Source organism: Rhinopithecus roxellana, chromosome 16 (assembly GCF_007565055.1).
Source record: "Rhinopithecus roxellana isolate Shanxi Qingling chromosome 16, ASM756505v1, whole genome shotgun sequence".
Lineage (NCBI taxonomy): Eukaryota > Metazoa > Chordata > Mammalia > Primates > Cercopithecidae > Rhinopithecus > Rhinopithecus roxellana.
The window spans coordinates 113639008-113659861 of record NC_044564.1 but is presented as its reverse complement, the minus strand read 5'-3'; the positions used below and the strand labels follow the sequence as shown (position 1 = coordinate 113659861).

Sequence of the window (20854 nt, the reverse complement as noted above, 5' to 3'; positions counted from 1 at the left end):
TCTTCTGGCTTGTAGAGTTTCTGCCGAGAGGTCTGCTGTTAGTCTGATGGGCTTCCCTTTGTGGGTAACCCGACCTTTCTCTCTGGCTGCCCTTAAGATTTTTTCCTTCATTTCAACTTTGGTGAATCTGGCAAGTATGTGTCTTGGAGTTGCTCTTCTCGAGGAGTATCTTTGTGGTGTTCTCTGTATTTCCTGAATTTGAATGTTGGCCTGCCCTACTAGGTTGGGGAAGTTCTCCTGGATGATATCCTGAAGAGTGTTTTCCAACTTGGTTCCATTTTCATCCTCACTTTCAGGCACCCCAATCAGACGTAGATTTGGTCTTTTTACATAATCCCATACTTCTTGCAGGCTTTGTTCATTTCTCTTTCTTCCTTTTTCTTTTGGTTTCTCTTCTCGCTTCATTTCATTCATTTGATCCTCAATCGCTGATACTCTTTCTTCCAGTTGATCGAGTCGGTTACTGAAGCTTGTGGATTTGTCACGTATTTCTCGTGTCATGGTTTTCATCTCTGTCATTTCATTTATGACCTTCTCTAATTCCTCCTTTAGCTCTGAGAAGTTTGATGGACTGAAGCCTTCTTCTCTCATCTCGTCAAAGTCATTCTCTGACCAGCTTTGATCCCTTGCTGGCGATGAGCTGTGCTCCTTTGCAGGGGGAGATGCGCTCTTATTTCTTGAATTTCCAGCTTTTCTGCCCTGCTTCTTCCCCATCTTCGTGGTTTTATCTGCCTCTGGTCTTTGATGATGGTGACGTACTGATGGGGTTTTGGTATAGGTGTTCTTCCTGTTTGATAGTTTTCCTTCTAATAGTCAGGACCCTCAGCTGTAGGTCTGTTGGAGATTGCTTGAGGTCCACTCCAGACCCTGTTTGCCTGGGTATCAGCAGCAGAGGTTGCAGAAGATAGAATATTGCTGAACAGCGAGTGTACCTGTCTGATTCTTACTTTGGAAGCTTCCTCTCAGGGGTGTACTCCACCCTGTGAGGTGTGGGGTGTCAGACTGCCCCTAGTGGGGGATGTCTCCCATTTACGCTACTCAGGGGTCAGGGACTCACTTGAGCAGGCAGTCTGTCCGTTCTCAGATCTCAACCTCCGTGTTGGGAGATCCACTGCTCTCTTCAAAGCTGTCAGACAGAGTCGTTCGCGTCTGCACAGGCCTCTGCTGCTTCCCCTTTTGTTGTTTAGCTGTGCCCTGTCCCCAGAGGTGGAGTCTACAGAGACAGGCAGGTTTCCTTGAGCTGCTGTGAGCTCCACCCAGTTCGAGCTTCCCAGCGGCTTTGTTTACCTACTTAAGCCTCAGCAATGGTGGGCACCCCTCCCCCAACCTCGCTACTGCCGTTTCGGTTAGATCGCAGACTGCTGTCCTAGCAATGAGGGAGGCTCCGTGGCCGTGGGACCCTCCCGGCCAGGTGTGGGTATAATCTCCTGGTGTGCCCGTTTGCTTAAAGCGCAGTATTGTGGTGGGAATTACCCGATTTTCCAGGTGTTGTGTGTCTCAGTTCCCCTGGCTAGGACAAGGGATTCCCTTCCCCCTTGCGCTTCCCAGGTGAGGCAATGCCTCACCCTGCTTCAGCTCTCGCTGGTCGGGCTGCAGCAGCTGACCAGCACCAATTGTCCGGCACTCCCCAGTGAGATGACCCCAGTACCTCAGCTGAAAATGCAGAAATCACCGGTCTTCTGTGTCGCTCGCGCTGGGAGTTGGAGACTGGAGCTGTTCCTATTCGGCCATCTTGCTCCGCCGAAATCGTTTTCTTAATTTCATCTTTGGACTGCTCATTGCTAGTGTATAGAAATACAATAGATTTTTGTACATTGGCATTGTAGTCCGCAACCTCACTGACCTCCTTTCTCAGCTCTAATACTTGTTTTGGTGTGGATTGCTTAGAGTTTTATATATAGAAATATATAAGATCATATCATTTGCAAGTAGATTACTTGTGTGTAGGGAGTTTATTTTATTTTATTTTACTATTTTTGAGTTGGAGTTTTGCTCTGTCACCCAGGCTGGAGTGCAGTGGTGCAATCTCAGCTTACTGCAACCTCTGCCTCCCAGGTTCAAGCCATTCTCCTGCCTCAGCCTCAAAAGTAGTTGAGATTACAGGCACGTGCCACCACACCTCTCTAAGTTTTGTATTTTTAGTAGAGATGGGGTTTCACTATGTTGTCCAGGCTGGTCTCAAACTTCTGAGCTCAGGTAATCTGCCAACCTTGACCTCCCAACGTGCTGGGATTACAGGTGTGAGCCACTGCACCCGGCTGGAAATTTGATTTCAAGGAAATAAAAAGCTAGATCCCCTTTCCTTCTTCCTTTCTCAACAACCACTTGAGGGTTGACTGGGACTGTTGAAAACTATGTTGCCTTGGGGAACCAAGGCCTTCATATGGTTTCCCACATTGCTAAATTCATTACCTGGAATACATGTAGAATATTTAAAAGAAGCAGAACAACCCAGAGGAATCTGTGGCCTCCTGATAGAAGAAGATTAAATAGCTTCAGTTACAGGAGTGCCAGAAGTACCTAGGAACCTTGTGGAGAATTTCTTTAGTTTGCCCCAACCTGTTTCTGAGGCATGGTCCTGTGTGGTGAGACATGCCATTTTCCCCCTTGGGATAGCAGTGACTTGAAGGAGTTTCCCACCATCCTGCTGGAAAGAGAAAGGTGGAAGCAGGTCTCACCTGTGCAATTGCAGGGAAGGTCTCACTCAGACCCAGTTCTGGGCCTCGTTCCATTCTACCCGAGTGGAATGCCAGTGGCATCAGTGGCCTGTCAAGTGAATCACAGGTTGGAATTCTGACCTATACCCAAGCAGGAATCTTTCCTTTCCCTCTAAGTCAGGTAATGGGCCATGCTCATTCCTGATGAAGAGAAGTTGGGTGACTGGCTTGGGAGAGCTTGCATTGCCCGACTCAGTGTCTGCCTCTGAGGTTGAATGGTGACCAGCAGAGATACCAGCTGTGCAGATAGACTGATCTCCTTCAGAATTTTCCTAAAGCCCATTGATGCATTTTGTAAGTCGACTGCCTTTTTCTCTTTTAGAAATTCTGACAAAAATTGATGATGTATCAGTGTTTAATGATACCTGTGTGAGATGGCAAATCAACTTAGGAAGAATAAACCCCCAGATTGCATATGTGGTAAGTAAAACGATCTACTTCTTCCTGTTAGGACAGACACGTCACCCATGGGAATATGAGTCAGAGGGACTTGCTTCCGTGAGAGCTTTTCAATCTAATTGCTTTTTTTTTTTTTTTTTTTTGAGACAGTCTCACTCTGTTGCCCAGGCTGGAGTGCAGTGGTGGGATCTCAGCTCACTGCAACCTCAGCCTCCTGGGTTCAAGTGATTTTCCTGCCTCAGCCTCCTAAGTAGCTGGTATTACAGGTGTGCACCACCATGCTTGGCTAATTTTTTGTATTTTCAGTAGAGATGGGGTTTCACCATGTTGGCCAGGCTGGTCTCGAACTTCTGACTTCAGGTGATCCACCTACCTCGGCCTCCCAGAGTGCTGGGATTATAGGCATGAGCCACTGCGCCTGGCCTCAATCTAACTGCTTTCTGATCCCACTGTCATTTAAAAAGAGCGGACGGAATTTTTGAAGATATCTGTATTATTTCGTTATTTTGCATTTCGTGTTTAACATGTTTGTCATTCAGCAGGGTGCATGTGTGGGGGATGCGTTTATATTTGGCATCCTCACGATTGCTTGTTTCCAAGTGCTTGTATTTCACGCCCCCACAGCAAGCCCGGGAGCGTCTGCTGACTTGGTGACAGAGTGCAGCCAATGGTCCTCAGGTTGCAGTTGTCTCCATTTGATCATTCGTGTGCAGGAGAGCACTTCCTAGGGAGATTCCTCATTTATGTCTCTTCTAGGGGTTTAATATTCACCGGGCCGATCAGACTTTATCAGCAGATACCTGGTAGCAGAGGTTTACCTTACGAACACTCCCTGGCTGAGCAGCGCAGTATAAAATGGAATAGCAGGAGAATGGGCTCCAGTACCACAAATTCTGGATTGTTTTGACTGGAGTCATAGGGGGTTCTCTTGTCTTTTCCTCTCGAAGATATCCATAAAAGGACAACGGTTGGACCCTATGGAATCAGTTCATGAGGAGACAGTCAACTTGACCACAAACAGCAGGACCCCAGAAGTGTGCCTAGCCCTGTACCCAGGCACCAACTACACCGTGAACATCTCCACAGCACCTCCCAGGCGCTCTGTGCCAGCCGTCATTGGTTTCCAGACAGCTGGTAGGTGGAGGTGAAGTCTCATTTCCTCCTAGAAAATGCTAAGCCCAGAATGTGGGGAAGTATGCTGCAGAATCAGCTGGGCTGGAGAGCTCCTATTTGCTTTCTGAGATTTATACTCAGACGTAGTTGCTCCAGCCGTAGAACTAGAGCAGGTCGAGAGATCTGTATTCTCTTGGTACCAGGCTGAATGGGCTCTGGGGTATTTTTTCTCAGCTGAGCCCTCAGGGAGAGGTGGCAAGTAACAAAAAGGCATTTAAAAGGAGAACACTAGCTGATGATCAGTCCACTCTCAAATACCCAAGGCAACAGAGGGTAGCCATGTGGCTTATCTTTGGCAGTAAACTCAAAAGTCATTTCTGGCCAGGCGTGGTGGCTCATGCCTATAATCCCAGCACTTTGGGAGGCTGAAGCAGGCGGATCACTTGAGGTCAGGAGTTCCAGACCAGCGTGGCCAACATGGCAAAACCATATCTCTACTAGAAATAGAAAAACTTAGCTGGGTGTGGTGGCGCACGCCTGCAGTCCCAGCAACTCGGGGGGCTGAGGCACAGGAATCACTTGGACCCAGGGGGCAGAGGTTGCAGTGAGTGAGCCGAGATAGTGCCACTGCACTCCTGCCTGGGCAACAGGCAAGACTCTGTCTCCAAAAAAAAAAAAAAAAAGTCATTTCTTGCTCTTGCATGTGAAAGAGGAGGTGCCAGGGAGGCTGACCCAGCAGCTTTAAGGGGATCAAGTTGAGAGTGGGGAGGTGGAAGCAGGGGCACCCCTAGGGTGCAGGAGGGTAGGTGTTAGCTGAAAAAAGGTGTGGAGGGAAGGAGCTTTAAGAAGTAGAAATAAACCTCATTGTACATAATTGTCACATCGGTTTTTAAAAGCATTGTGACAATTACAGTAAGTTAAAAAAAAAAAACCTCTGGTTATGAGGTATGAGGACTAATTAAATACTTTGCAGACAGGTGGGGCACAGTGGCTCATGCCTATAATCCCTGCACTTTGGGAGGCTGAGGAGGATTGCTTGAAGCCAGGTGTTTGAGGTCAACCTGAGCAACATAGTGAGATCCCCATCTCTACCAAAAAAAAGAAAGAAAGAAAATTTAGCCTAGTGTGATGGTGCATGCCTATAGTCCCAGTTACTCCGGTGGCTGAGGCAAGAGGATCACTTGAACCCAAGAGTTCAAGGCTGCAGTGAGCTCTGATCATGCCACTGCACTCCAACCTGGGTGACAGGGCAAGACCCTGTCTCAGAAAACAAACAAACAAAAAACCCTGTAGACAAACCTTGAGAAGTAATTGATGTCATTTATTTATTTATTTTCTGAGATGGAGTCTTGCCCTGTCGCCCAGGCTGGAGTGCAGTGGTGCTATCTTGGCTCACTGCAATCTCCACTTCCTAGGTTCAAGTGATACTCCTGCCTCAGCCTTCTGAGGAGCTGGGATTACAGGCACCCACTACCATGCCTGGCTATTTTTTGTGTTTTTAGTAGAGACTGGGTTTCACCATATTGGCCAGACTGATCTCAAACTCCTGACCTCAAGTGATCTGCCCACCTCAGCCTCCCAAAGTGCTGGGATTATAGGTGTGAACCACCACAGCTGGCCAATGTCATTTATTATTTTGGGGGAGTTGAGAAAGTTCTTAATTAGCTGTTTGCTATCCCACTTAAACTGTACCTTAACCCGAGTAGCTGGGAAGTGACATAGATTCAGCAGAAATAGTTGAAAAAGTCTGCCAATCTTAACAATATAAAACCAACTATGAGATTATACAAATTAGGTCTCTTCATATTTGTATATAAATAAAACAAAATTAATTCTTTGCAAGTAAATAATATGTAGGCAAAGATATTATAAAATTAATATGGTAACTAATCAGAGAAGCCTTACAAAATTATGAGTAAAATACTATAGGGAAATGTCTTTAAAAGATCATCACTCACTGGTCACTATTCAGTGAGGATGACAGGTTGCTGTTTGGCATCAGCTGTTTTTACTAATATCCAATTACCTGTTCAAGTTCCTTTCCCTTGGGAAAAACATGGTCTTTGGAGTCAGGCAGATCTGGTTTTGCATCTTAACTCTGTAGTGAAGAGTTGGCTGATCATGGCTGAGTTATTTAATGTCTCTGGACTAAAGGGAATTAGATTATATTTGCAAGTTAATCTAGAGAGAATTAGGATTTATATTGAGCCATCCTAACTGGGAGCAAGGTATGTTTCCACATTTACTCAGTGTATACTCAAGTCTTCTGTTTACTTATGCACTATTATAAAGACTTGTCATTCTTTTCCTCCAGATCCTGGACATTCTGTTCTGATTTCATTATCGGAGTTACGCTATTTTCCTTAAAATGAACTGGGAAGTTTTCCATTGCTTTTCCCTCTGGAATAGTTTATGTCACATTGGAATTATTCCCTTCCTTTAAAGTTGAACGTTTTCTCAAAATATCATTGAAGTTTCACCCTTTAAAGGAGATGATTCTTTGACAACTTTGTCAATTTCTTCCATGATTTTGGGTCTGTTTATGTTTCTGACATTTTCTTGAGTCAATTTTTATATTTTTCTAAAAAATGTATATTTGGTTGATATATTACACATATTGGCAGAATGTCAGATGAAATATTTGCTTTCATCTCCTCTGGGTCTATAGGTTGTATAATCCCAGGTTATTCTGACTCCTAAGTTTGGTTCTCTTTCTCTTTTTAGAGGTTGATTGGTTTGGGTTGTGTGTTTTATTACTATTTTTTTTTCCCCAATGAATGAACTCTTCTTGGGTTTTGAAATTGTTTTTCTTTTTCAAACTCACTAATTTCTCCTCTTGTTCTTATTTTTCCTTCTCCATGTTTCTCTCTCTCTCTCTCTCTTTTTTTTTTTTTTTTTTTTGAGACACCCGGCTCTGTCACCCAGGTTGGAATGCAGTGGTACAATCACGGCTCACTACAACCTTGACCTCCTGGGCTCAAGTGATCCTCCCACCTCAGCCTCCCAAGTAGCTGGGACTGCAAGCATGCACCACTATGCCTGACAAATTTTTGTATTTTTTGTAGAGACAGGGTTTCGCCGTGTTGCCCAGGCTGGTCTTGGACTTCTGGGCTCAATTGATATGCCTGCCTCCGCCTCCCCAAGTACTGGATTATAGGTGTGAGTCACAGTGCACAGCCCATATTTCTGTTAAATTGGTTATATTGTTCTGTTTCTAAATTCTTGAGCTGAATGCATAACAAAATTCAACTTATTTCCATTCTTTTCTGTTTGATAATGAAAGTCTTTAATGTTTCTTTCTCTCTTGCAGATTTGAGCTTTGGCAGAATTCTTTAGGCATTGATACATGTTTCAAAGCATGATGTAATTGCTATTCTGATTTTCTGTTTGACAGAATAATTATTTATGAGTGTTTACTTTACCCTTACTTTCAAAGCATTATATAATTACTATTGTGATTTTCCCTTTGAATAATTAATTATAAGCATTTTATACAGTGGTAGATTTTTTCTTTGTAACATTTATACTGCGTTGTTATTTTCTAGTTTTATTACATTTTGGTATGTTTTGGAGTATTTATTGACATTTTCTTGGGTCTTAGCATTTGGCCAAGTTTGGTAACATCAGTAGGTGCTAGATAATAAGGTAGAGTGTTTGTCTGTAAGGGGAGTAAGATCTATTATTAAGTCAACTTTATTAATAAGATTATTCAGTACTTCTGGTTTTTGTTTATTTTTAACATGGATGCCATTTTCTGTTCCTCTTAGAAATTCTTATTGGTTTGTTTCACACATTTTGATATGATTTTTATGTTCATGACTGATATCTTTATTATAGATTCTTTCACTAGTAACAAGTGGCTTGTTTTAGCCTGTTTAATACCTTTGCCTTGAATTATATGTTGAAAGTAATATTGTCTTCTTGATTTATTTGTGCTTGCGTTTGCATGATATGCCTTTGTCTACTTTTTTTCCTTCTTGAAAGCTATCTGAATAATATTGCTATAAATGTACTCTAGGAGACAGCATGTATTGACAACCTTTCTGGAAAACTTTTATTTTTGATTAGATAAATTATCCAACTTACATCATTCTTATTTGTGATATGATTTTCCATTTATTTATTTATTTATTTATTTATTTATTTATTTATTAATGAGACAGAATCTCGCTGTGTCACCCAGGCTGGAGTGCAGTGGTGTGATCTTGGCTCACTGCAACCTTGGCCTCCCAGTTTTAAGCAATTCTTGTGCCTTAGCCTCCTGAGTAGCTGGGACTACAGGCGTGAGCCACCATGTCTGGCCTCTTTTTTCCTTTCTTTTTTTTCTTTTTTTTGATACGGTCTAGCTCTGTTGCCCAGGCTGGAGTTCAGTGGTGCAACCAAGGCTCACTGCAGCCTTGACCTTCCAGACTCAAGCAATCCTCCTACCTCAGCTCCCAAGTAGCTGGGACCACAGTTATGCAGATCACTTAATTTTTTCATTTTGTAAATTTTTGTAAAGACAAGGTGTCACTATATTGCCCAGGCTGGTCTTGAACTCCTGGCCTCAAGGGATCCTGCCACCTCAGCTTCTCAAAGTGCTGGGATGACAGGTGTGAGCCACTGTTCCTGGTCTGTTTTTTCCCTTTTTAATGCTACTTTGCTTTGTCTTTTGTTTTCTTTTTGTTACACAGATTTTCTTTTCCAGTGAGTCAGATAGTACAGATTTTGTTTTCTTTCCTGCAAGTGATCACATTTAAAAAAGACAAATTCTATTTGAGTGTGTATTTCTTTTTTTACCAGTGTTAAGACTGAAATATTGTTAACTTTTCCCTGAATGAGATAAGTTAGCATTCCTTTTATTTATAAAACTCCCTTTTATTTCTTCCCCTCTCTCTCCTCTTAGGTTATTGGTTTAGTATGGCATTATATTACCAGTTTCTTATTATTTTTTTTTTTTTTGAGACGGAGTCTCGCTTTGTCGCCCAGGCTGGAGTGCAGTGGCCGGATCTCAGCTCACTGCAAGCTCCGCCTCCCGGGTTTACGCCATTCTCCTGCCTCAGCCTCCCGAGTAGCTGGGACTACAGGCGCCCGCCACCTCGCCCAGCTAGTTTTTTGTATTTTTCAGTAGAGACGGGGTTTCACTGTGTTAGCCAGGATGGTCTCGATCTCCTGACCTCATGATCCACCCGTCTCGGCCTCCCAAAGTGCTGGGATTACAGGCTTGAGCCACCGCGCCCGGCCCAGTTTCTTATTTTTAACATGTATTATCTCTTCAAAGAGCTCACTCTTATATTGATTTTTAGAAACCTTGGTAGGAATGATTTAACCTTGGGTACATGTTTTAATAGTTTCAGTGCTTATTGACAGTCTTTTCAAACCACATTCTCTATTATTTCTCTATCTCTATTTCTCTCCCTGTAGGGTGTTTTGCCTGCTCCTCAGGGAGGCAATGGGATACTTTCTGAGTCCATGATGATCTGAGAATGTCTTTTGTTGCCTTCACATGTGAATGAGAGCTTGATTGAAGATAAAATTATTGGGTCATAAACTTTTGTTCTTGGAATTCTAGAAGTATTTCATATTGACATTGGGAACTGGAAGCTTTGAAAGAAGAGTTAGAAGAAGGTGTGATTTTCTTTTTTTTAAAAATCCTGGCCAGGTGCGGTGGCTCATGCCTGTAATCCCTGCACTTTGGGAGGCTTAGGTGGGCGGATCACCTGAGGCCAGGATCAACATGGCGAAACACCAAAATTACAAAATTAGCCGGCAGGGGGGGTGGTGTGTGCCTGTAGTTCCAGCTACTCGGGAATCTTAGGCACGAGAATTGCTTGAACACGGGAGGCGGAGGTTGCAGTGAGCCAAGATCATACCGCTGCACTCCAGCCTGGGTGATAGAGCGAGACTGTCTCAAATAAATAAATAAAATATAAAAAATTCTATGTAAGCAATTTGGTTTTCAGCTTGTGTATCATGAAGGCTTCTTTAGCCATAAAATTTAAGACATTAATCATTTATTAATGTACCTGGCAAATGTTTATTGACCACCTATTATGTGTCTGATGTTTTTTAGGCATTGAGAATTCGATAGTGACACAGAAGTCTCTTCCTTCATGAAACCTCTGTTTGGGTAGTGGGCAGATAGAAATGTTCATGTTTTGCACTAAGTTTTCCAAGTACCCTGTGAGTTGCTGTTGTTGTTGTCATTTTGAGACTGAGTCTTATTTTGTCACCCAGGCTGGAGTGCAGTGGTGTGATATTGGCTCACTGCAACCTTCACCTCCTGGGCTCAAGAGATTTCCGTGCCTCAACCTCCCGAGTGGCTGGGATTACAGGCATGTGTCACCACACCCAGATACTTTTGTATTTTTAGTAGAGACAGGGTTTCACCATGTTGGCCAGACTGATCTCAAACTCCTGACCTCAAGTGATCCACCCATCTTGGCCTCGCAAAGTGCTGGGATTACAGGCATGAGCCACCTTGCCCAGCCTCCTGTGAGTTTTTTGGTCTTTAGAATTTGGCTTAACTGTATATTAGGAACATTTTCTTTTATTACATCTCTGATTATTGCTTTTTTAAAAAAAGTTTGTTTTTTGCTCTTCAAATACCCCTATGTGGAATTGCTTGTTCGTCCACATGGGTTTCCCATTTTCTCCTTTTTATTGTCCATGTCTTTTTCCTCTGACTTCTTTGAATATATAACAAGTTTGTTCTCTATGTGCACTTACGCAAATATGCATTTTTGAATTGACATTTCCTATCTTTACCATTTCCAATGCACTTTAAATTCTGCTGTTGCACTTTCATTTCCTTTTCTTTGGGTCTCATCTAGTTCCCTTTTTATTTCTGCTTCTCTCTACCAGTTTCCTCTCTGCTGTCACGTTCTCTTATTATCTCATCCTTTATCTCTTGTTTGAATCTATTTTAAAAATTTGTATTGACCATACGAAACAGATGCTACCTAATTTTACCATTCTTTTGCTCAATATTTTCATGTTTATAAATATGCTTGTTCTTTGCCTCCCGAGCACAATCTTCCTTTCCTTCCCTCTCCTTCTTTGTAGAATCATTTTGCAGTTTTTTTTTCCACCCTTCTGGATTATTTATCCTTAGAAGATAAAAATTCAGGCTAGGTCTGATATTTCCCTCATAATAAAATGGATGGCCTTCCCTTTGATCTTCCTTTCGATTGGATAATGTTAGTATGTTTATGTCAGATCTCAGTATGAATGGATTTACTGCTGGTTGGGTGATCCAGTGTCCTTTGGGCAGCAGCTGTGAGAAAGCCTACCACCCTGTGCTTTACTTCTGAGCATTTTGCTATGATTGGTGAAGTTGTTGGCTTTGGGCCTGGCTTCTTTATGGCACTACAGCCTACCAAGGCAGGAAAGAGGCAAGCCCCTTCTGTTAACCCAGCCTCTCTGCCAGATGGTACCTTCAGGTCCTGAGGCTTCTACTTTGAAGTCCTTTCCTGTTACTAATCTACAGTGGGCTAAAGAAGGACTATTATTATTATTATTACTATTATTATTATTAGCAGTAGCAATAGTAGTATATATACTATTATTTTTAATATATACCTGATTGCCTATCAGAATTGCCTGGTGAGGTTAGGGATGTGGTGGTTCATGCCTGTAATCCCAGCACTTTGGGAGACTGAGGCAGGTGGATGGCTTGAGTCCCGGAGTTTGAAACCAGCCTGGGGACATGGTGAAACCCTATTTCTACAAAAGAAACCCCCCAAATTAGCTGGACTTGGTGGTGTATGCCGGTAGTCCTAGCTACTCAGGAGGCTGAGGTGGGAGGATTGCTTGAGCCCAGGAGGTGGAGGTTGCAGTGTAGTCAGGGTGACAGAGTGAGACCCTGTTAAAAAAAGAGAGAGAGAGAAGAATTGTCAGGTGAACTCTTAAAAAAATACAGATGTCGGCCGGGCGCGGTGGCTCAAGCCTGTAATCCCAGCACTTTGGGAGGCCGAGACGGGCGGATCATGAGGTCAGGAGATCGAGACCATCCTGGCTAATACGGTGAAACCCCGTCTCTACTAAAAAATACAAAAAACTAGCCGGGCGATGAGGCGGGCGCCTGTAGTCCCAGCTACTCGGGAGGCTGAGATAGGAGAATGGCGTGAACCCGGGAGGCGGAGCTTGCAGTGAGCTGAGATCCGGCCACTGCACTCCAGCCTGGGTGGCAGAGCAAGACTCCGTCTCAAAAAAAAAAAAAAAAAATACAGATGTCAAAGCATGACTTCAAATCTGCAGATGTCTGGGTGATTCTGATGTGCAGTTTGGGAATCACTGGGCTAAATGGCTCCAGATAGAGCAAGGGTCATTGATTTGTCCTGTGACCTGTCTTGATTTTTCCATGGGCTCTAGTTCTCCTCCAGTTCTTTCTTTTGAAACTTTGGGACTACATTCCTTTGCTTGGAAGCCAGGTTGCACAGTAGGTCTTAGGGTCTTTCTTTACCCCGGGCTCTTCCATACTGTGCTAAGCTGAAATGTCTTCATGTTTCTGCCTTGTGTATGGCAACCGACCCTTCTTTCCAACCCAGATGCAAATTTTGACCCATTTTTACTTATTCTCCATCACTTCTGTCAGTCTTGGGCGTGGGAAGTGGGAGCCAGATGCCTTTGTTCACATTGCCATCTTCCCCTGAATTCAGACGATAATGACTATCTTATGTGAAAATCATATTGAGATGTGAGCTGTGCAGACAGTACTTCTGCTTCTGTTCTGCCTGTACAGAGACGGAAGCTTTATGTGGTATTTCTTACATACATGCATTTCTTACATGCAGACACTTGGTGTTCCTCAAAATCGCATGCATACATTGACCATTTTCATTTCTGATGTCCTTATGAAATCTGTTAAATAAAAATTGTGAAGACAAAGGAGAGCACATATGATAGCTCTTCAAATTCTCTCTCATAACCATCTTTCTACACTTTCCAATTATAGGCAGGAATATTTTCCCCAGCTAGTTGCCTTGTGCCGAATATGTCAGTGATATTGAAAATGCTGTGGACAATTCTGATCTTGACTAAAATAATTTATTGTTCTCATTCTTAGGTAGCAGAAACTCCCACAGGAGAAATACACATTAAAGGTAGTTATAAAATAGCTTCTCTTTGGTAGACATTTACACCTTTCCCATTGGTAGAAAAAGTACAGTCTTGTTTGTTAGGAAATTTACTTTTTCTTGAAAATCAATGATGTTATTCCTGACTCTGTTGTTTCTTTAATTCATTAGTAACAAATCTATCCTTTTAGACTACATTAAGAAAACAGAACATTGTAAGAATGAATTAGACTGCAGGAGGTATGAAATCACTTTTTTTCTGTACAATGGTTAAAACAAGTCTGCTTTCTGATTATTTTATTGCCTTAGTACTCAGCTGAGTAGCTCTTGAAATACTGTCTGCTGTGAAAGCAAATTTCCTCTTGCTTGGTCATCTACTTTCTGGTTATTTTCTAGGTTGGAAAGCACTTGCTCTGAGAGTTTAAATCTATAGCCTTTGATTTTTATTTGCCACTTTCCTTATTCTCAGACTTTCTGGCTACTGCTATGCTTACCTGCACGACATTTTACTATGGACAATCCAAGTGACAGGATTAACTTTCTAAAAATATCACAGCTTTCTTTATTAATTTATAACAATTATTAAATGTTTCATTTGCTTATCTAAGCAGCCTGTGACATAAGAAAAGCAAGCTGAATTACTTGATTTTACAAACAGGGAGACTGAGGTTCAGTGACTTAGCTAAGGTAATTACAATTGAGAAGTTGGAGAGCCAGGACTTGAAGATAAGTCCATTGATGCCAGATTTAATATTATTCCTGTTAAACACCCAGTTGGCTCTCTTAAGGTGTCAGAGTTTCACTTGCATTCAGCCGTGATGCATTTTGCTAATTTGGTGCAAACTATAAGTTTCTCTCTTGTCTTTTAGAAGATGATCTCTTAGAAGATGATGGAATATTCAATATTTCAATATTTAATGAAACTTGTTTGAAACTGAACAGGCATTCTAGGAAAGTTGGATCAGAACACATGTACCAAGTAAGGAGATCTCTTATGCTGTCTATTAAAGAATTGTGTCATTTAAAACTTTGGGTGATCTCCAAGTAAGTATCCAAAGTATTTAAAAATGAATGAACTTCTAGACAGTTTGTGATTTTTGTTTCTAGAGATGGATGTGAGATGTGAGATGGATGTAAATGAGGAACTAACTTGAAGGAAGATACTATATTTGGTGACTTGCTATCATTTTCTGTGCCTGGCATTTCAAGCTTATATTTTATTTTAATGCATTAAATAATACAGCTTATTTTGCTATCAGATTCACATTTGGGCATGGAATGTGTGTGTGTGTTTTTTTTTAGACTGAGTTTTGCTCTTGTTGTGCAGGCTAGAGTGCAGTGGAGTGATCTTGGCTCACTGCAATCTCTGCCTCCCGGGTTCAAGCGATTCTCTTGCGTCAGCCTTCCTGAGTAGCTGGGATTGTAGGCATGCGCCACCATACCTGGCTAATTTTGTATTTTGAGTAGAGACGGGGTTTCTCCATGTTGGTCAGGCTGGTCTTGAACTCCTGACCTCAGATGATCTGCCCACCTTGGCCTCCCAAAGTGCTAGGATTACAGGCGTGAGCCAACATGCCCACCCTGGGCATGGAATTTTAAGGAACTCATTGGATGGCTATTGGTCCTCATTTAACTTGATATTTTCTTAAACATCATGAGTAAAATGATAAGTAAATTCAGGCAGGAACTGAGATTTATTTTTGTGTCATTTTTAGTGCCTAGCAAGTCATCTGGTGGACAGTAAAATCAGTAAGTATTACATTTAAAATTTTTTTTTTTTTTTTTTTTTTTTGAGACGGAGTCTTGCTCTGTCGCCCAGGCTGGAGTGCAGTGGCGCCATCTCGGCTCACTGCAAGCTCCGCCTCCCGAGTTCACGCCATTCTCCTGCCTCAGCCTCCCGGTTAGCTGGGACTACAGGTGCCTGCCACTGCGCCAGGCTAATTTTTTGTATTTTTTAGTAGAGACAGGGTTTCACTGTGTTAGCCAGGATGGTCTCGATCTCCTGACCTTGTGATCCGCCTCCCTCGGCCTCCCAGAGTGCTGGGATTACAGGCGTGAGCCACCGCGCCCGCCCAAAAATTTTTTTTTTTTTTTTTGAGACCGAGTCTTGCTCTGTTACCCAGGTTGGAGTGCAGTGGGGCAATTTTGGCTCACTGTGATCCCCACCTTCCAAATTCAAGCGACTCTCGTGCCTCAGCCTCTCAAGTAGCTGGGATTACAGGTGTGCACCACTATGCCCTGCTGATTTTTATATTTTTAGTAGACATATCGTGTCACTGTATTGGCTAGGCTGGTCTCGAACTCCTAACCTCAAGTGATCTATCCACCTCGGCCTCCTGACGTGCTGGGATTACAGGTGTGAGCCACTGCGCCCAGGTCAAAATTAATTAATTTATTCTATTTACCAAAAGGATATCACGTATTAGGACCTGGAAGTTAATTAATTAATTTATTCTATTTACCAAAAGGATATCACGTATTAGGACCTGGAAATTTCCAATTCAAACTAATAGAATATATAGGTAAACAGGCAACTACAATGTGGTATAATGAGTGCTTTGACAAAACGTAAATTAATAATGGAATAATAAAAGTAAATAAGTATAAAAAGAGATATTTTATTTGTAAGTGTGTGTGTGTCCAGGTACAATTTTTTTGTTTTTCTTGAGATGGAGTCTTGCTCTGTCACCCAGGCTGAAGTGCAGTGGTGTGATCTTGGCTCACTGCAGCCTCCCTCTCCCAGGTTCAAGCAACTCTCCTGCCTTAGCCTCCCTAGTAGCTGGAATTCCAGGCATGCGCCACCATGCCCAGCTAGTGTTGGTAGTTTTAGTAGAGATGGGGTTTTGTCATGTTGGCTAGGCTGGTCTCAAACTCCTGACCTCAAGTGATCCAGCCGCCTTGGCCTCCCAAAGTGCTGGGATTACAGATGTGAGCCACTTGCCAGGCCCAGGTACAATTTTTTTAACCAGAAGCAAAGACTGTTATACTGAGTCGTAGAAAATAAGTAGGAATTGACCGGGCGCGGTGGCTCATGCCTGTAATCCCAGCACCTTGGGAGGCTGAGGCAGGTGGATCACGAGGTCAGGAGATGGAGACCATCCTGGCTAACACAGTGAAACCCCATCTCTACTAAAAATACAAAAAATTAGCCAGGCGTGGTGGCAGGCACCTGTAGTCCCAGCTACTCAGGAGGCTGAGGCAGGAGAATGGCATGAACTTGGGAGGTGGAGCTTGCAGTGAGCCAAGATCGTGCCACTGCACTCCAGCCTGAGTGACAGAGCGAGACTCTGTCTCAAAAAAAAAAAAAAAAAACTTAGATAAAGGTTAATTTGTGTGACATGTGAAACACTCTTAAATTGACTGGAAAAAAGTCAATATTTAAAAGTGTTTTGCTAAAGAGAATAGACATATTGCCTAAACACGCATGAACACATTATGCCTCACTAGTAAGTGGTTCAGAAGAATAGGGGACTGCCAGACCATGGGGGAGCAGCTCCGACGATAGCACAGTCTAGGTTGTGGCCATGGATATGGGTGGCAGAGGTGGAGTGAAGGAAGTTCATAGCATTGAGCTCTAAGAACTCTGAGGCCAATATTTGATGGTTTATCTGGAAGGACCTTTAAGTTATCCAAGAGAATTCAAAGGGTTTGAGAGAGAAGAATCCTTATGAACCACATGTCAGGGTCTTGGATGACTGTGGAAATTGATAGAGAAGAGTGAGTGAGTGACGAGAATAAGGAGGGATTGAGGGTGGTATAGACAATGGTGCTAGCATCAGTGGCAACACTGAGCATATGTCTCCACCAGCTAATGCACACTAACTGATCAAGGGCTGATCATATTACTTATGGGACCTTCACGAAAGTTTTTCCCTATAACACCCTGCTGGAGCTGGCAGTGCGTAGAGGATGATTTGTGTGATTTGACTCCACGGGTCAAAAGCCGTTTTACCAGAGGCCTAATAGGAAGGATCCAGTGAAGTACCATGGCATTTGCTTTGAATGCATAATCTGGGGTGGTCCCCACACGTTTTTGTTTTTTTCCCCCTCCATGGGCAGGGTTAAGGAACCCACCTAGTTTAAGTACTCTGTTCTATGAGGCTTGTCCATGGATTTCTTACAATGAAAAGAAATTAAAAGAATTTTGACTGGATGCAGTGGCTCACACCTGTATTCTCAGCACTTTGGGAGGCTGAGGTGGGAGGATTGCTTGACGCCAAGAGTTCAAGACCAGCCTGGGCAACAAAGTAAGATTCTGTCTCTACAAATAAATTGTAAAAATAATTATCCAGTAATTACCCAGGTGTGGTGGCACATGCCTGTGGTTCCAACTACTTGGGAAGCTGAGGATCACTTCAGTCCAGAAGTTTGAGATTGCTGTGAACTAAGATTGTGCCACTGCACTCCAGCCTGGGTGACAGAACCAGCCCTTGTCTCAGAAAAGAAAGAGAGAGAGAGAGAGAGAGAGAGAGAGAGAGAGAGAGAGAGAACTATTCAGAAGGGAAGGAGAAAAAAAAATAATTTTGCTCATTAGCTCCAATGTAATCTCTTTCATTTGGGTGATAATCAAGGGATTATTTTAGAATAGACTAACATTTTCTTCATCTGAGATGTAGTTAATGCATTTTAAGCTTGGTCCTATACCTGATTGTGAGGACAGGTAAGGTAGCTTTGTAAAGTCCTTCTTCAGGTTAGCTTGCTACTGTCTTAAAAATAATTATAAGTAGGCAAGGATTAAAAAAAGGAACTTTCTTGCTTTAACTCCGTTTTGCTAATAGTCTAGGCACCTGTTAGCCAACGGAAAATTTAATGCAACACTTTCTTTTAATCTCATGGCAGTTTACCGTTCTGGGTCAGAGGTGGTATCTGGATAACTTTTGTCACGCAACATCGTTTAACTTCACAACGTGGGAGCGAGCGCCTGTAGTGTGTTTGGATCTGTACCCTACGACTGATTATACGGTGAACGTGACCCTGCTGAGTTCTCCTAAGGGGCACTCGGTGCAAATAACAATAGCAACTCCCCCAGCAGGTGAGTGTAGATGTTTCTTTCTTGTGCCTCAGGACAAATTGCCTATGTGAATTGAGCTATGCAGTGTGTGTGGGGGGCATAAAAGTGCTAGTCTGGGAGTCAAGAGACAGGGGTTCCAGGTCTAAGAAACTTTGTTAGCTGTGTCTGGGGTTCAGGATGCCTGAACCTTACCACTTATCCCCTTCCCTGCAGGGTACTGGCTCGTAGAGGGCACAGACCAAGGGTGGACTGATTTATTCAGAGCTCCCTGGGAGTCCTAAATTGAGAATTTTGTAAAGCATTTTGTCTCTCACCCCAAATTTAAGACTACTGAAACCTAACGGTATCATTATCGGCAACTAGAACCAACTTCCGGGAGACCAGAAACGTGGGTCCCACTGTGTCAGGCAAAACGGCCTCAGGACTGGGCCATGTATAAGCACATTAACTTGACATAGAGAACAGAGGCCTGATTAAGGTCAGGCTGCTTAGAAATTCTTCCCTTGCAGCCTTTTGAAGAAGCCACCTAGGTGCCAACTGTATTAACTCCACAGCTCCCCCTAGTGGGATGGCTGTTGTGCAGCCATCACTACTATTTCTTTCGTTCTTTAATCCTGTGGGTTTATCAGACAAATTTATGGGCAACCAGAAGAGGCTGCCCCTTTGAAGGAAAACAACAGAAGAGGGTAGGTCCTGCTACTACCTCCCTGAGGCCTCTCTGTGATATTCACCACTGCTTTTGTGGGTCAGGGTGGGCAGTTTGGCCTTTGCATTTAGAAGACTCTGGGCCGGGTGTGGTAGCTCACAGTTGTAATCCCAGCACTTTGGGAGGCCGAGGCGGGCAGATCACCTGAGGTCAGGAGTTCGAGACTAGCCTGGCTAACATGATGAAACCCTGATTCTACTAAAAATACAAAAAATTAGCCGGGTGTGGTGGTGTGTGCCTATAACCCCAGATACTCGGGAGACTGAGGCAGGAGAATCACTTGAACCTGGGAGGTAGAGGTTGCAGTGAGCCAAGATCGTGCCACTGCACTCCAACTTGGGCAACAAGAGCAAAACTCCATCTCAAAAAAAAAAAAAAAAAAGACTCTGAAATGTGTTAGACTCTCATGAGGGCCACATAGCACCTGAGGCTGAAACTTCATTTTTTTTTTTTTTTTTTTTTTTTGAGATGGAGTCTCGCTCTGTCACCCAAGCTGGAGTGCCGGGTGCCATCTTGGCTCACTGCAACCTCCACCTCCTGGGCTTAAGCGATCCTCCTGCCTCAGCCTCCTGAGTAGCTGGGACTACAGGCGCATACCACCATGCCCAGCTAATTTTTGTATTTTTAGTAGATACATGGTTTCACCATGTTGGCCAGGCTGGTCTCGAACTCCTGACCTCAGGTGAGGTCTCCCAATTCAGCCTCCCAAAGTGCCGGGATTACAGGTGTGAGCCACCGTGTCCAGCTTCAGTTTTTATCCTATTTTTCATATCAGATTGAGCCTGGCACCTTGTCCTGTCTGTATCAGCAGAGTTTGCACAAGGAGCACCTCATGACAACATAAACCTACCCCCCAACACATTTTCAGCTGCATAGTAATGCTGACAAATTGAATATGAATTCCCTCCAATTATTAAATTCTTAGAGAAATAAAAATCTATAAATAAAATCTGGCTGGGTACAGTGGCTCACGTCTGTAATTCCAGCACTATGGGAGGCTGAGGCGGGTGGATTGCTTGAGCTCAGGAATTTGAGACCAGCCTGGGAAACATAGTGAAACCCTGTCTCTATAAACAATACAAAAATTAGCTGGGTGTAGTGGCACACACCTGTGGTCCCAGCTACTTGGGAGGCTGAGGTGGGAGGATCTCTTGAGCCTGGGAGGTTGAGGCTGCAGTGAGCTGAGATTGCACCACTGCATTTCAGCTTGGGCAACAGAGCAAGATCGCTTCAGATAAAGAAATAAAGATTAAATAAAATTCACCTCTCCTTGTAAAATAAACTAATGTGTAAAGGCATGAAGTCCCCAATTTTTTCTATCCTACATCTTTTCTGCTGAATCTCAGCCAGAGTGTCCTGCTGAATGGAGAGTGTGTTCTAGCTGTTGAAACCTAGGAATCTTGTTTTGTAATAGATGCTACTCCTTTGGTGTACAGGGGACTGGCAAATGCCGAGGTTTTGAAGCAGGCACATCCTTGGCATATTCTAGGAATGTCATGGAAACCAGTATGGCTGCAGCAGAGAGCTGGGGACAGTAGTGAGAGATGAGGTCTAAACTCTAGCATGAGTATAATAAATGAGAGGCCTGTGGTGTTAAGTTCAGAAAGAAGCCTGTTGTTATCTTCTCCTTTGCCTCCCTAAATTACTAGTAGTAAGTATAATGTAGCATGCCATAGTTCACCCTCTGTAGGTTACCAAGCAGTCTGGAGTTTACCACGTGTCAATTTAAAGGTAGATTGGGAAATGTCTTCTTATCAGGGTAGTTGGATTCATTTTGTACTCTCCTTGAAAATTTTAGACATTTGCAGTGGTGGCTCTGGGTCTTTCTTTCTTTCTTTTTTTTTTTTTTTGA

At 43.2% G+C, this 20854-nt stretch overlaps 1 protein-coding gene across 5 annotated transcripts in view; it reads left to right on the top strand.

The window, feature by feature from the left end:
- SUSD1 (sushi domain containing 1) overlaps nt 1–20854 on the top strand; it is a 143982-nt gene that overhangs the window by 65943 nt on the left and 57185 nt on the right. For 3 of the 5 annotated variants that reach the window (XM_030919056.1, XM_030919052.1, XM_030919054.1), the window contains exons 7-10: nt 3040–3137; nt 4064–4250; nt 14155–14264; nt 18125–18317. In XM_030919056.1, coding sequence (XP_030774916.1) covers nt 3040–3137; nt 4064–4250; nt 14155–14264; nt 18125–18317 — 588 coding nt within the window. The remainder of the gene's footprint in view (nt 1–3039; nt 3138–4063; nt 4251–14154; nt 14265–18124; nt 18318–20854) is intronic. The other 2 variants (XM_030919053.1, XM_030919055.1) reach the window with 2 other exon arrangements.